We start from the raw sequence: 15,220 nt of genomic DNA on the forward strand, positions 1-15,220 counted from the left end.
CAGGCTGCTGAGAACACAGCTCTGTCGGGCAGGGCACGTCTCCAGGATACAGGACTGCCGCCTCCCTAAGGTTGTGCTCTATGGGGAACTTGCCACTGGCTGCCGCAAGAGATGAGCCCCGAAGAGGAGATACAAGGACTGCCTGAAACAATCTCTCAGCCTTGGCCTCACTGATCATCACATTGGTCTACTTTGGCCTCCAATCAGAGCACTCGTCTATCTTGCATTGGCCTTTTTAGCCATCAGTGCACTTGTAGCAAGCGTGGGTAGAGTCCTTCCCAAATCTTTGTTCGTGAAGCTTTGCCATGATGATGATGATCCCTTCCCTTTAGAACTGCCCTCTAGATCAGAGTGTCTGCATATTACACATTGTACATTGCAGAACAGACAGCATTTGATTTCCTTGCAATGCTCAATTACTTCCTTAATCCCTAAATGCAACACAGAGAGAAAGCTGTCTGTCATTTGAGATTTGACTCAGCAAGGCCAAACACTCACTTGTGAGCAGCCTCAGGAGTTTTAACAATATTTATCAACGTGTTTACTTTAGGATTTTGATGAATGTACAGCAGAGATAATGGCATTTCATCAAGGAGGCAGAGCAGAAACTAGTCTTCATAGAGAACTTTACAATGCATTTCTTCTTTTACCCAGCAGTCAGACCCAAACATCATGAGGAATCATGCACAACATGCTTTATCTTTTGATGGAAGGAAGAAGACAGCCTGTTTCCACTGGTGGAGGATAGAAGCTAGGGTATGTGAGGAGAAAAAACAAGCTCTCTAGCAGATTCAAGTTCTATTTTTTTTAATTTAAAGTCTATTGAAAACCAGGCTCTGTTGTTTTATTCAAATATTGTATTAGGAAATGAACATACAGAAGCAAACTGCTGTGTAAGAACATGTCACAAGCTTTTTATACAGATTCACAGTGATAAATAGATACAAAGATATTCCCTTTGATCTATACCAGATACTTATGAGGAATACAAAGTGCAGCTTTTTGATATTATACAGTCTCAACCAGAGGTGTTTCACCAGAAGTCTGGTACATAAACAACTTCCTTTATAACAGAAGTTTCCAAAGCATGACTAAATTGCTTGATCCAGATCATTGGGGTGGCATTCTTGGCACAGGCTCCTTTTAATGTCCATTTCCCCCTTCCGAGAGGATGCGTGATGGCTCCGTGTACTTCGCTGTCATCAGGTAAAAGAGGGCAGGGGCAGGAACCAGGGCAAGCAATGGCAGGTCCTGCTCGAGCTTATCCAGTTTGGAAATGGAGATGATTCCATAGGCATGAAGCAACCAGTGGCTGAAGAGGACAACAAGCCTTTTCTTCCTCACCAGAAGATCCTTGAAAGACTTGTAAAATAAAACACAGTATCCTGTTAGCATTCAGCCTGTTCCCCAGTTCCTGACATTTCAGAGATGTTATAGGCAGAACACAGGGCTGTGTTTGAGCCCTTCCAGCACCAGTGCACGATGAGAGGAAAGTCTCACAGGAGCTTCCTCCAGCCAAGAGGAGAAGGCATAAAGGAAGAGGCCTAAATGCTTAATACATTGCTGAGAAAAGGCAAGGGACAAAGTGGTCTCTCCTCTTCAAGTCTTTTATAATCTGAGTTTTAACACAGGAAACATGTTTACCCACCTCCACCTCAGAAGCAGACATGTAAACAGCCAGAGTGACCAAAGACAACACCAGTATGATGTATGGGAAGGCATAATCTAAAGGCAAACATGGAATACATTAGCAAGAAAAAAGCATGATTTACAGTTCAGAGAAAGTTTTTCCACATATAACCACAGGTATGAAGTAAACTGAGCTACTCCAGCCCATCTCTCAGCACAGCAATATGGGTCAGCCAAGCACAACTCCACAACAGCTCTCACTGAGGTTTTCAAACTTCTGCTGTTTCTTGGTGGAGTTATTGTACACTTAAACCCTCAACTGACAAGGGCAGATAAAAAGAAAAGTAGTCAGGCTGAGAGAGGATTTTGTGGCACCTCTCCACATGTGGCAAGGATGCTGGAAGCTAAACCAAAAATAGCCTATCTTCCCAAACCTATACTGTAATCCATCCCAAAATCAGACAAACTCTGCCTTAGCAGAAAGTGGAATTAACCCCCACTGAAGTAATTTCCTCTCATAACTCACTCTATTCCTTTTCTGGGGAAAGGGACAGTCTCTAGCAGCACTGACTGAGGCTAAGCAGTGTGTCAGGCGCCTGGTGAGATCAGGGCTACTAATGAGCAACCTTTCCAGGTCAGACTCCTCACAAAAATCTTAAACAATGTCCTTATTCCCAAAGCAAGAAGTGTCCCTTCCCTCCCTCCCATAAATCAATTCTCAGTGTGCATTTACAGGTATGTTTACAGTGTTATTAGGAGAGAACTCACAGAGCAGGCCTCCTCCCACAGCCTGCAGCACGGTGAGGATGGGGAAGAAGTAGAGTGCTGCATAAATGCTTTTGAATCGATCAGACTTTCCCAAGCCACAGGCAATTTTCTTAACCAGGAGAGGCCGAAGGAGCATCATTAACACAAGACAGAAGGCATAATATATAAACACAATGGTGTACCTGGGGAGAAAAAATAGAAATTCCTTCAAATGTGCAGTTTTCTCATGGAGATTCAAGTCACAACCAGGGAATTTGGGGTTAGTCACTGAAGTCTAAAGAATTTCTAATCGAAGGACGTAAACACAGAATGATGATGGGCTCAGCTTTTCCAAGGGGGAAATGGTCAAGATGTAGCAAAGGAGAAGAAAAAAAAGGAACTTTGAGCTTCATAGCTAAAAAGCCCAGGCTGTGCCAGGGAAGGTTCAGGTTGAACATCAGGAGGAATTTCTTCATGGAAAGGGTGATAAAACATTGGAAGGGGTTGCCCAGGGAGGTGGTGGAGTCTCAGTCCCTGGAGGTGTTTAAGGAAAGACTGGACAAGGCACTCAGTGCCCTGGTGTAGTTGACAGGGTGGTGTTGGGGCATAGCTTGGACTCAATGATCTCAGAGGTCTTTTCCAGCCCAGGTGATTCTGTTTGACAGACTGGACTGTGCCACTTTCTCTGGTTATTCAGAAAGTCATTAAGTGGTGCTAAATGTTTCACATGTAAAACAGCTCAATGCATCAAAGACTTCAGGGGATTTGATACTCATTGATCTGAGCTGTATCTGAACCCTTTTTTTCAGCTTTGAGAGGAGACATGGACACAAACACAGCTGTATAAAAGGGAGGGACAGAGAGGAGCACAAAAGCCTTCACACTCACAGCGGGTAGACGGCCTCGTGGGTGCAGTGCACTGTGGTGATGTAGTCGGGGCTGGGGTTGTAGAGCATCGTGTACCAGTCCGAGAGCTTCTTCACCCTGCAGGAGCGGATGTGCAGGGACCCCACGGGGTCACTGACCAGCAGGGTGACAACTGCTGCAATGCTGCACTCCAGCAGGGCTGTGATGTGCTGCAGCAACGCACTGGAGCTGAGGAGCAACACAGAGAGTTACTGTTTTTCTAACTGTACAGGAAGTCTAAACACCGACTGAAAAGCGGAGACCTGTGCAGTACAGAACCTCCTGCAGAGTTAATATTTGCTGTGACCAAGGTAAGGGCAGCTCTGCCTCGATAAATTCAGTATTTGAAGCTGAGTGTGAAAACTCATTTACAAGCTCAGATGGTTTGGCGGGTAAAACGTAAAAGAGCAAAGAAAGCAGCAGTGAGGATAACACACCACATGTCTCAGAAGGGGTAACTTTGTTACACATGATATAAGCAACATTTTCAAAGATGCAAGTTCTTTTTAAAGACCGCCCCTGGAGGTGTTTAAGGAAAGACTGGACGTGGCACTCAGCGCTAAGGTCTAGCTGACAAGGTGGTGTTGGGTCATGAGTTGGACTTGATGATCTCAGGTCTTTTCCAATCAAACTGATTCCGTGATTCTGTATATATTCATATATTAAACTCTCCCGGTGCCCTGTGTTTTCAGTGTTCATAGAATCACAGAATAGTTTGGGTTGGAAGGGACCTTAAAGACCATCTTGTTCCACCCCCCTACTAAACTACAGTTTAGTACACTCCAGTCACTGCTTCTTAGAAGTTCTAGTCTAGCACCAATCCACATGGCAGCTGTGGTACCATATCAGCTCAACCAACAGCCAGCCCGGATGGGGAGCAACCTTGTCTAGTGGAAGGTGTCCCTGCCATGACAGGAGGTGTGGAAAGAGATGTTCTCCAAGGTCCCTCCCAACCCAAACCATTCTGGGACTCTTAGGAACTGCTGGGCAGTTCAGTTCATCACCTCTGACTGATCACTGAGGGATACAAGATTTCCATGTTTAAACAACGTATCTACAGAAAGGACACACAAACCTCTTCTTTCCAGAATACCACTCAATAAAGAACCAGTGTAAGACCAGGGGCAGCATGGCCATGAAGCCGAGGTAGAGCCAGTCATAGCGGTCTGGAGATCCTGTGCATTCCCTGCAGATCTTGTTGTCGTCGGTCCTCTGACCTCTGGGACACACCTGCAGAGAGCAGAGGTGGGATTTACAACCCGAGCAACAACAGCACATCATTGCAGTTCCCGGACAAACAGCTTGAGGCAGTACTGGGGCAAGAAACAGACCACATTTTTAAAGAGATGAAACAAAAACCTCAGTGACACCTCAGCTCACACTGGCCTTGCCCTGTCTTGTTCCTGTGTCTTCATATAAACAGGGTGATCTTGTTCTCCCTCAAAAATAAACCCCAGTTAAATCCGAGAGATTTCAGCACAGCTCTCCACCCCATCCTGTCCTGTTCCAGCTTTCCCAGCCCCTCCACTCAGCTCAGGTTTGGGACCAAGCCTCCAGCATGTCCTTCGGGAGACGTGTCACGGAGCAGCTCCTGTTTCGCTAAGGGAATTCTGCCCGCCCTCGCCTGGGCGGCCCCAGCGCCGCGATCCCGAGGGGATCGATCCCATCTCACGGCGGGACCCGCCCCAGCCCGAGCTCGGGGCCACCCCCTGCCCGGGTCGAGCCCCGCACTTACCCCGCAGTCCCCGTAGGTCTCCACGGAGCCGTTCACAGACAGGACGGTCCTGCCGCAGTACAGCCCCAGGCAGGCGGGCTGGATGTCCACGGCTGCGGGAGAGCGCGGCAGGCAGGGGCTGTTACCGAGAGGGGCACCGAGCCCGCTCCAACCCCATCCCCACCGCTATCCGCTATCCCCATCCCCATCCCCATCCCCATCCCCAGTCCCGGCCTGTCCTACCGGCGCGGAACATCGCGGTTACCCGGCAACCGCCCCTGCACGGCACTTCCGCCTCGGCGCTTCCGCTTCCGCCGCGGGACCGGCCCCGCACGGGAGTGTGGGCGGGGCATCCACGAGGGGCGGGGCCAGGCAGAGGGCGCGGTATTTCTAAAGGGGCGCGGCTTTGGGCGTGGCAACAGCCGCTGTCGTGGGCGTGGCTCCGGGCGATGTTGGGCGTGGCCTAAACCGGGGCGTGGCTTCTTTCAGTATATCTGTGCCTGTCGTGGGCGTGGCCTCCGAGCGTGTGGGCGTGGTCTCGGGCGCTCGGGCGATGGCGGCGCGGGGCGGCGGTGACAGTGTCGGTGACAGTGTCGGTGTCGGTGCCGGTGCCGGAGCGGGGCGGGCGCTGCCGCCGCACTCGCCCTGCGGCCCGGTGCTGCAGACGGTGGAGATGCACACGGGCGGCGAGCCGCTGCGCATCGTCCCGCGGCTGGAGGCGCTGGAGCGGGCGGCGGCGGGCGGGCTGTCGCTGCTGTCGCTGCGGCGGGAGGTGGCGGCCGCGCAGGACCACGTGCGGCGGGCGCTGGTGCACGAGCCGCGCGGGCACGCCGGCATGTACGGGGCCGTGGTGGTGCGCGGCGGGGCGGCCGCCGAGGGCGCGCACCTGGCGGCGCTGTTCCTGCACGGCGCCGGCTACAGCGCCATGTGCGGACACGCCGTGATGGCCCTCGGGCGCTTCGCCCTCGACTACGGGCTGGTGCCGGAGCCCGCCAGCCCGGAGACCGCCGTCCGCCTGCGCTGCCCCTGCGGGCCCGTCACCGCCTTCGTGCCCTGGGACGGCCGGCGCAGCGGCAACCCCGTGCGCTTCCACAGCGTGCCCGCCTTCGCCGCCGCCACCGGTGGGAACCCGGCCCGCTGCAGTGGGCTTTGGGGGGGCTGGAGGATGGTGGCCTGGCTGAGGGGCATGTGGCAGATCCCTCCCTGATTCTGATGCCCTTCAGAGGTTGTCAGGCGTGGCATAAGGCATCACATGTGCGGGAGCACTCAAGTCATCCGCTGCTCTTGCGTGCAGCGGGGGTCCTTCACTCCATACGCAAGCCTGTGGCTCGGCATGGTTTGCCCTGCTCACCTTCCTCCCTTTCTTTGCTCAGACTTGGCCATTGACGTCCCTGGCCATGGGAAGGTGGTGGTTGACATCGGCTATGGTGGCACTTTCTACGCCTTCCTCAGCGCCGAGCAGCTGGGCCTCGATGTGTGCTCCTCAAAGACCAGAGACCTTGTCAGTGCAGCGAGCGCAGTGACAGAAGCCGTGAAGAAACAGGTATGGGGGAGCACCGTGGCACCCCAGCGCATTCCCTTCCCACTGACTGCATCAGACTGAGACACTTAGGAGGGGGGGATTCCCATCCTTCCAGCCCCATGTTGAATCTCAAGAGTCCTTACCAGGACGTAAGAAGGAGCTGCTGCTGAGTCCATCTCTGTTTCTGGATAAGCAGAGGTGGAAACACAGCAGTGTGGCCTTGTCCCTTCCTCTGGTCTCTCGTGGAAGCTGTACTGCACATGCTGCTGCTGTGTGTGACCCTCTCTGTGCTGTTCCCAGTTCAAACTTCATCACCCCGAAAGTGAAGACCTGGCTTTCCTCTATGGCACCATCCTGACAGATGGGAAGGATGCCTTTAGCGAGGAGCCCACCACCAACATCTGTGTGTTTGCAGATGAGCAGGTACAGAAATGGGCTCCTCTGAGGCACATAAGGCACCACCTTTGTCCCGTCTTATGCCCGCTGCAGAGAAGAGGGACAGCTCTGCTGCTCGGTTTGGGCAGTGATTACTTTTGCTGCTGTCATGTCTGTCTCTGAAGAGCCAAGTGTCATTTCACACATCCTGTTTTAATTCCTAGTGGCAGAAGTTCTTCTGCACATCTTAGATGGTGACCTTTTAAAATGGTTTATACCTACAAACCCTTTGATAGGAATTTCCCAGGGGTTCAGGGACTGAGGCAGGATCCCAACATGATACACGTCTCTAAAGTCCTAATCTACGAAACAGTTTCTGGGGATGAACAGAGCAAGACATGCGGTGTTAAATTCTGTCCTTGTCTGCAGTATTGCACAAATGGCAGGGGAAGATGGACTTCCCAGCAGTGAGGAGTGTGGAGCACTGGGACAGGTCACCTCAGAAACTGGCTGTGCTCTTGGAGGTTTTAAAAACCAGGCTTACCAGCAGCTCTCTCAGCATAAGGAGAACTGATCCTGCCTCTGTTGTATGAGAATGGGACAGGGAGGCCTTAGCCCCTCTGAGTCCTTTTGTTATGATGCTGGTAAGCTTTTGAGTGCTCCCTAAACAGCCTCAGTATTTATTAGATCATCGATCCCTATAATTGTGCCAAAGCTAATCACAATCCAGAAGTACCCCAAACCTTCTGCTGTGATGTATCCAGATTCTGTACAAAACCCTGGGCTAGAGGGGTTTCCCCTGAGCACAGTATAAGGGTGCCAGAGAGATCTGAGGGGAGAAGTTTTGTTTTCTGTTAAACCCCACAATACTAGAGCTGGCTCGTCTTCTCCCCTGCACGTAGGTTGACCGAAGTCCGACGGGTTCAGGTGTGACAGCTCGCATTGCTCTGCAGTACCATAAGGGACTCATCCAGCTGAATCAGACCAGAACCTTCCGGAGCAGCACCACGGGCTCCTTGTTCACTGGGAAGGCAGTGAAGGCAAGTGGCTTGTGCTGGTCTTTCCCCCTGTCTCAAGGACTGCTGGAAAATTGCTGTTGCCTTGGCTCAGTGGGGAAGCAGAAAAGCCTTTCTGTTGCCTGGGGAAGGGCGTGTGGAAGGGGGGAGGTAACTGGGGGTCTTGGCCTTCCATAAACCTCATGCTTCAAGGATTTTAATTAGAAAAGCAAATAACAGTAAGTCCTTGTTGTGTTGCGTGGCTGATGCACACTTTAGGATGCACCTGGGCAGGGCAGAGTGCTCCAAGAGGGGTTTCTGCATAAGTGCCAGGTAGCACTGGCATATTCTGGGCTTGGGAGTGTGGAAAGCTGCTGTCGCCTCTGTCCTGATCCTGATGCCTCTGCAGGAAGCCAAGTTTGGGGACTACAACGCTGTCGTTGTGGAAGTGTCGGGAGAAGCCTTTTACACTGGCACAGCCACCTTCACTGTCGAGGAGGAGGACCCACTGAAATTCGGCTTCTTGTTCAAGTGACCCGAGCCACGGGTGATGGCAGTGTCTCACTGCTGGTGCTGCACTTCTCCTGCCCAGGAATTTCTGTTCTCGCTGCGAAATGCCCCAGAAACGAGAACAGCTTTGGGTGATGTGACAGCATCTGCTATGTTTCAAGATAACAAGCTGTGCTGCCCTGCTGTGATTAGCACATTGGGTGCACTGTGATTAGCATAAACGGGCTGCTCTGAGAAGCCGTAATATTTTTCTTCTTTTTTTTTTCTTTTTTCCGCAATAATTACTCACAGAAAACAGAGCTGATCTTGGAGAGCTGTCTTCAAAGTTAAGTGCCTTTTCTGTGTCTGAAAACTATGAATTTCAAAGTGAGATTCCTATTAAATGCCAGCTGAAAACAGTTCCTTTCTCCTCTTGTTTTCCCTCCCAGAGCACATTTCCAGGATTCTGCTGAGTGTGTCGTGGCTGTTGGTTTGAATCCTTGTTGTCTCCTGCACTGCCAGCCTTGCTGCTCTGTCTCCTGCCCCATCTTCCCTTCTTAGGCCTGTCCAGATACCTCCTTCCTCAATTACACTGGCTTCACTCCACCAGATCGCTCCTGCATCCTGGGGCTGGGAATGAACTTCCCCCTGTCCCTACTGAGTGAGCATGCCATGCTGCTTCCCTAAACCTTCCTCTCTAGCTTATCTCAGACCACTGGCTGCAAATACCCCATGGTTAACTTTCAACAGGAGCAGCTGTATTCGAAGGCCTGAGCTATTATGACCTTAGGTAATTATTTACTGGTGATTTTGTCTCAGTCCAGAGGCACCTTGTGCAGTGGGGTGCAATCAGTGTTTGCTTTGCCAGAGTCCTTCCAGAGAGGATTGCCAATGGAAAAACCAAACCAAGAATTTGCAGTGGCAGGAGCAGAGCTTCAGACCACTTGTGGCCTGTCAGTTTCTCTGTGTCTGTGGACAAAGTGGTGCTTGTTTACTGAAGACACTTGGAGTGTCTGGGTGCACTTGTTAAAATGAGACATGAGAATGATCATCTCCTGGGAGCTCTTGCAGCAGAAGGGAGAAAGTTGTAATGGTGAGCTTGGAAAAACATTGTCATCAAAATGCCTGGGAGGAATTTCTTCTGCTGAGTTGAAAATTATGACTTTGGAATGGGAATAAACAAAAATCCCCTTGTTCAGAGAATGGCTGCACTGCCATGAGATTTTTTTTTAGGGTAGTGTTGGGAGCTCTTGCTCACAGCTTTCCTTTAACCCCATGGGTAAATCCTATACAGCTTCTGGTCCCAGGGAGCAAGAAGTGACAAGCACACCCTCCATGCTTGCAGGAGCAAATTCCTCCACATGTTTTCAGCTTCTGGGCATCTCTCTTGTGATCAGCCCCCCAACCTTCCCCACAGGAAAGAGCTGGGACAGCAAGTCATGAAGCCTAGCACAGAACGTTTGGAAGCTCTTCAGCCTTTAATTGGGGCACAGCCTTCATTAGCTATTCACTACTCCCATCCCTAGGAAACCTTTCAGGTAGGGGCAGGCATCTCTAGCATGACTGAGAGAGGGGGGACAGGGTCCTGCTGCCCTTGTGGGGATCCCTGAGTGGATCCCTCAACCCTACAGCTGGTGATCTCTCAGCCCCCAGCCTGGAGAGTGGGAAGGAGGGCGGTCCCAACCTCTGCCAGAGTGTCTGGGGATAGCTGGTCCTTTGTGATGGAGAGGGGACAGGAGGAAAGAGGAATGTGAGGGGAGAGGGATGTAAAGGGAGAGGGAAGTCAGGAGAATGGAGCTGATGGAATCTGGGAATAGAAAAGGGTCTGTGGGGACCCATCCCCGACTCTGGGATGAGAATGACGCCAGTGTGGGGTGAGGTGGTCCCGGCCTCTGCCGAAGTGTCTGGGGGTAGCTGGTCCTTCGTGATGAGGCTGCGGGGCTGTGCGGGGAGAGCGGCCAGGAGGGCAGAGGAGCTGACCGCGTCCGTGGGGGTCCCATCCCGGACTCTGTGATGGCGATGACGCCGGTTTGGGGTGAGGGGGGATCCCCGTCCGCAGCCCAGCCGTGACGCCCGGCATCCCTCGGCCCCCGTGCCCGGCTGTGGGGGCTCCGCTCCGCCGCCCGCGGGTCCGGCCGGGCCGGGCCGGGCGGGTTCCCCGGGCAACGGCGGCCGAGCGACGTCAGCGGCCGGCGGGGCGGCGGGGCCGGGAGCGGCGGCAGCGCCTCTGCAGCCGCGGCGGGGCCGGGGCATGAGGCTGCGCATGGAGCCGGGAAACCTCTCCCGGGGCAGCGGCGGCGGCAATGAGAGCGGCGGGGCGGCGGCGGCGGCGGCGGGGGCGGAGGGGTGGTCGGCGGCGGCGCTGGCCTCGCAGGCGGCCGCGCTGCTGCTCATCTTCGCCCTCTCGGCGCTGGGCAACGGGGCGGTGCTGCTGGTGATCGCCCGGCACCGGCAGCTCCGCACGGTCACCAACGCCTTCGTACTGTCGCTGTCGCTGTCGGAGCTGCTGGGCGCCCTGCTCTGCCTGCCCCTGGCCTTCCTCAGCCTGCTCAGCCGCCCGCCCGGCGCTTGGCTCTTCGGGCAGCGCCTGTGCCTGGCCAGCGCCGCCCTGCACGCCGGGCTGGGCATCGCCGCCACGCTCACCATGGCCCTGCTCTCCTTCGACCGCTACTGTGCCATCGTGCGCCAGCCCCGGCACAAGATGGGCCGCCGCCGCGCTGCCCAGCTGCTGGCGGCCGTCTGGCTGTGCGCCCTGGCACTGGCCGGGCCCTGGTACGGGCTGGCGGGCGAGGGGCATCGCGAAGCCCGTGCCGGCGCCTACCGCTGCGTCTACGTGCTGCCCTGGGGCTCCTCGCGGCTCGGGCCGCCCTACGGCGCGGCCCTCATCGTGCTCTGCTACCTCCTGCCCTTCGCCGTCATGTGCTTCTGCCACTTCAACATCTGCCGGGCGGTGCGCCTGGCCGAGAGCCGAGTGCGGCCCCTCACCACCTACGGGCACCTGCTGCGCGCCTACGGGGAGATGCGCACGGCCACCACCGTCCTCATCATGATCGTCTCCATCATCTGCTGTTGGGGGCCCTACTGCGTCCTGGGGCTGGCCGCCGCCGCCGGCCGCCTGCCCTTCTCGCCCACCATGGACGCGGTGGCCAGCGGGATGGCCTGGGCCAACGGCGCCATCAACCCCCTCATCTACGCCGCCCGCAACCCCAACATCTCCGTGCTGCTGCGGCGCAGCCGGGAGGGCGGCTACAGGACTCGGAACAACGTGGTCGCCTACCTGTCGGTCCCGGGCCGCCAGCCGGAGCCCCGCAGCAGGGCTGACCGTGTCCGGGAACGCTACATCAATCGGCACAGCGGCCCGCCCGGCAGCGCCCTGTCCTCCTCCAGCCCGGCGAGCGGGGCAGAGGTGGCCGTGTGGGCCTGCAAGACTCCGGCTGTTCTCTTCTGTCGGGATGGGCAGCCGGACACCATCTCTGAGGCCACCTTGAAGACCAAAGGAGGCACCATCGACACCAGCCTCTGAAGGGATGAAGATCCGGGATGGAGGCATTGGGCCCCGGGGCTGTCTCCCTGAGGAAAGACGGGGAGGATTCCCAGTGCTTGGAGCCCTTTGCAGCCAGACCACCAGGAAACTGGAGAGATGGGACTGCACATGAGCCATAGTGTGGTTTCTTCTTCATTGTGTGAGCTCTGGTTTGGTGGCCCAGACTGCAAGCAGTGAGAGCTCCACAGGGAAGGGAAGCCTTTCCCGGTGGCAGTGGTGGCAGCTTCTGAGCCCAGCCAACACAAGAGCTCAACTGCAAGAACAAAACAGTGTTTGCTCCAGTCCTGCAGAAAGTATCACAGTGAAGCTCAGAGGCCAACGCACCACTGCAGCCCAAACTGACTGACTGAATGTGTGAGCTGTTTGTTAAGTGCCAAAAAGCAATTGAAAGCTGAGCACTGGCAGGTGGAAGACACACTGAAAACATCACACTGTGAAAAATGCATCATGCCAGGATAATGTTGCTTTAACCCATTATATGTGCAAGTGCCAATAGTTGTAAAGTCATGTAAGACTGTAAGACAGGCTAAAAAAGTGATCTATTAAGGTTATTATTTTTTTATATTTAAACTGAAGCATAACAAAACAGTAATTTTGAAAGGGAAGATGTATGATACTGGGAGGGAAGGAAAAGAAGATGAAACCTCAGTTGTCAGAATTTCAGTGGCCTTTTCTGGTTTTTTTACAGGTACAGTCAACTTCAAATACTGTGAATATGAGAAACTTGAGTTCCTCAGACAGACTGAGGAAAAGTGTGTGACCATAGACTGTGGTGTCACTGAGTTTGTGCTCAAGGTGTGTGTTTTGTTTTTGAGTTCGTCCAAAGTGTTTCTTGTCTCTGAGAGTTTAACTGTGTTTAGAGAGTTTAACTATGTGTGAGTGGTATCTGAAAGAAGAGGGAAAGCAATACCATGTGCTCCCTGTGTGCTCTTCAGCATGTGAAAATGTTTATATGCAGAGAACAGGAATTATTGTATTGATGGCAGCAATCCATTGGAGTATAATATATAAAGACCAGCTCTGTTTGCTGTTGAAAAAGAAGGAAAATAACAGAAGTGTGATTGTATGGTATAAATTTGTATTAATTTATCAGTGTTATCTTTTTGTTCGAAGGCCTAAAGCCTTAAATTAGTATTTTGAATCAGAAACTAAGATTGGGCCTTCCTTTCTTTTTGCCACAGTTAAGTGTAAGAGGTGGGCAGTGTTTTTTCTTTGTACAGGCTTTAAAAATACAGTGTTTCAGTTTTACCAGATTTTTCAACTTTTTGTGACGCAAGTAAACACACTGTCATTATTTTGTGAGACAAGAAATAAATTATCTTTTATGCAGGATATGAAAGTGTCTCAGCCTGTCATCATTCTCAGGCCAGCCTTGAGAAGGGAACTCCTTTGAAAAATTGCCAGATGAATGACAGTAGAGAGACATAATTGTGAAATTTTAGCATAGCTGGTTTCCGTGCTCTAAGCATTACTGTAACTTTCTTCTGTGATGCTCCTGAAGTCCACTAGGAAAAGATTTGACTACTCAGCACTGCTACTTTGCCCTGCAGCTGCTGGATTTTGCAAGTTCATCAGTGTTTTCTTGCTGTTTCAGAGAGAAGCTGTGCAGAGAGCCCATAGCTTTTCACAGGAGCTGTTTGACAGCAAGTGAACACCAGTGGCTTGTTGGAAGGGTGGGACAGGAATTTCTGGCATACCTGCCCTTCCGCAGCAAGGCATGGCTAGTGTAAATGGAAAAAGGTGGTTGTGAATGACGAGATTAGATTTAACTCTTACCTAGGTAGTTGCAGGGGTTAACGAGATTGGTGTGGGATAATTCGCCACACAGACCATGTGGCTAAAAGCCCTTGGAAAGGGGCTTCCCTCAGTGCTTGGCTCTGGCCATCTTCCTTGTCCCTTCTGTCCCCACCACCCCAGCTGACTCTTGCTAATTAGCTCAGCTGCTAAACAACCATTGATTCCCTCTTTTTCATGCTGATTTAGTTTTCTGCTGATTTAGTTTTGTACTGATTTGATGCCCTGACCAGTGCACCACAGTCCAGGTAAACATCTCTGTGGCAGTTCCTTCTGCCAAGGGCAGGATTGGGCATGTCAGGACTGAGGTCGACCACGAAGTATCACAGAAGCTGCTCCAGGAGCGGAACTATCACAGCTAGAAGGTGGTAGTGAAGCTGGAGTAACAACAACATTTTTAACAAGCATTGGTCAGTGCTCATATGTTAGTCTTGTATGTGAAGAGTTGAATGAGGACAGCAGGCTGTGGTCTTTGAGCCATCACAGATTAGCACATTTCTGTGAAACACTAAATCAGGCCAGATTGTATTCTTGACCAGATCCTTTTTGACATGGACCTGCTGCAGCTCCAATAGAGAGCCAGCTTGTGTTTTAAAGCTGTGCCTGGCCTGTACTTCTCATAAGCTTAGAATCATAGAATCATTTCAGTTGAAAAAAGACCTCTGAGGTCATTGAGTCCAACTATTACCCCAGCACTGCCAAGTTGACCACTAACCCAGGTCCCCAAGTGCCACAGCTACAAATCTTTTAAATCCCTTCAGGGACGGTGACTCTAGCACTTCCCTGGGCAGTCTGTTCCGGTGCTTGACAACCCTTTCCATGAAGAAATTGTCCATAATAAACAGTTTAAACCTCTTTTGGTGCAATTTGAGGCATTTTCCTCTTATCCCGTCCCTTGTTACCTGGGAGAAGAGACCGATGCCCACCTGGCTCCATCCTCCTGTCAGGGAGTTGAAGAGAGAGAAGGTCCCCCCTGAGCCTTCTTTTCTCCAGGCTAAACACCTCCAGCTCCCTCAGCCACTCCTCATATCACAGCACTGTTGAACTAGTGAGGTACATGGGTCTCTACAGCCACTTTTTAAAAAGTGTGCTTTAAAAAACCCAAGCAAAGGGTGAGGTATCTTAAATAAACCACAACCAGCAGAGAGATTCACACACAAACTGCACCAAAGGCTGCCGGTTGCCTGCCAAAATGGTACTTTAAATGCTGCTGTGTCCCAGCTGTGCTGAAGGTTTCTGCCTCCCAGGCAGTGCTACAGAGTGGGCAAGAAGGCCTTTGCCTTGCTAGCACACAAACCAGCGTGTCAGTCTGTCCCTGTACCTAAAAATAGCTCCATGTGTTCCTCCGTGAGAAAGAAACCAGAGGATTAATTCTCTGTTTAGCTCTGAAAACTCTGCCTGTGGTCACAGCTGCTTGTTCCCAGGTGAGAAAACATTGCAGGGCATGGCTCCTGGCCAAGCCACTATGGGACATCACCCCCACATCTCTCTCACATGCCCATGTT

The 15,220-nt window shown here is 52.5% G+C and overlaps 3 protein-coding genes across 3 annotated transcripts; 2 read left to right on the top strand and 1 right to left on the bottom strand.

Annotated features, from left to right (window-relative positions):
* Positions 1 to 790: 790 nt before the first annotated feature.
* On the bottom strand, positions 791 to 5,317 carry JKAMP (JNK1/MAPK8 associated membrane protein). The gene is made up of 7 exons (XM_050340655.1): positions 5,240 to 5,317; positions 5,018 to 5,109; positions 4,358 to 4,512; positions 3,265 to 3,471; positions 2,398 to 2,579; positions 1,649 to 1,725; positions 791 to 1,362 (listed from the first exon to the last, which is right to left on the bottom strand). The coding sequence occupies exons 1-7, from the start codon at positions 5,250 to 5,252 to the stop codon at positions 1,144 to 1,146; spliced, it is 945 nt and encodes a 314-aa protein (XP_050196612.1). The 5' UTR covers positions 5,253 to 5,317; the 3' UTR covers positions 791 to 1,143.
* Positions 5,318 to 6,186: 869 nt separating this feature from the next.
* Positions 6,187 to 8,796, top strand: L3HYPDH (trans-L-3-hydroxyproline dehydratase). The gene is made up of 4 exons (XM_050340656.1): positions 6,187 to 6,539; positions 6,819 to 6,941; positions 7,796 to 7,937; positions 8,302 to 8,796. The coding sequence occupies exons 1-4, from the start codon at positions 6,249 to 6,251 to the stop codon at positions 8,421 to 8,423; spliced, it is 678 nt and encodes a 225-aa protein (XP_050196613.1). The 5' UTR covers positions 6,187 to 6,248; the 3' UTR covers positions 8,424 to 8,796.
* Positions 8,797 to 10,235: 1,439 nt separating this feature from the next.
* On the top strand, positions 10,236 to 13,241 carry GPR135 (G protein-coupled receptor 135). Its single transcript, XM_050340653.1, is given in 4 exon segments — positions 10,236 to 10,360; positions 10,437 to 10,569; positions 10,571 to 10,615; positions 10,617 to 13,241. Coding segments are annotated over 4 exon segments (1,587 nt in total). The 3' UTR covers positions 11,901 to 13,241.
* Positions 13,242 to 15,220: the final 1,979 nt, after the last annotated feature.

This window comes from Myiozetetes cayanensis, unplaced genomic scaffold (genome assembly GCF_022539395.1).
Source record: "Myiozetetes cayanensis isolate MyiCay16 unplaced genomic scaffold, myiCay2020 scf90, whole genome shotgun sequence".
NCBI classification, from domain to species: Eukaryota; Metazoa; Chordata; class Aves; order Passeriformes; family Tyrannidae; genus Myiozetetes; species Myiozetetes cayanensis.

Bases quoted from the DNA above. Each gene is read 5' to 3' on its own strand.
- JKAMP (XM_050340655.1), bottom strand. The intron at 2,580-3,264 runs GTGAGTGTGAAG...TTTTCTCCCCAG, and splicing joins CACGAGGCCGTCTACCCGCT to GTACACCATTGTGTTTATAT. The intron at 1,726-2,397 runs GTGAGTTCTCTC...GTTTGCCTTTAG, and splicing joins TGTGGGAGGAGGCCTGCTCT to ATTATGCCTTCCCATACATC.
- L3HYPDH (XM_050340656.1), top strand. From the start codon at position 6,249: ATGTGCGGGAGCACTCAAGTCATCCGCTGCTCTTGCGTGCAGCGGGGG. The intron at 6,540-6,818 runs GTATGGGGGAGC...TGCTGTTCCCAG, and splicing joins CAGAAGCCGTGAAGAAACAG to TTCAAACTTCATCACCCCGA. The intron at 7,938-8,301 runs GTGGCTTGTGCT...CTCTGCAGGAAG, and splicing joins TGGGAAGGCAGTGAAGGCAA to CCAAGTTTGGGGACTACAAC.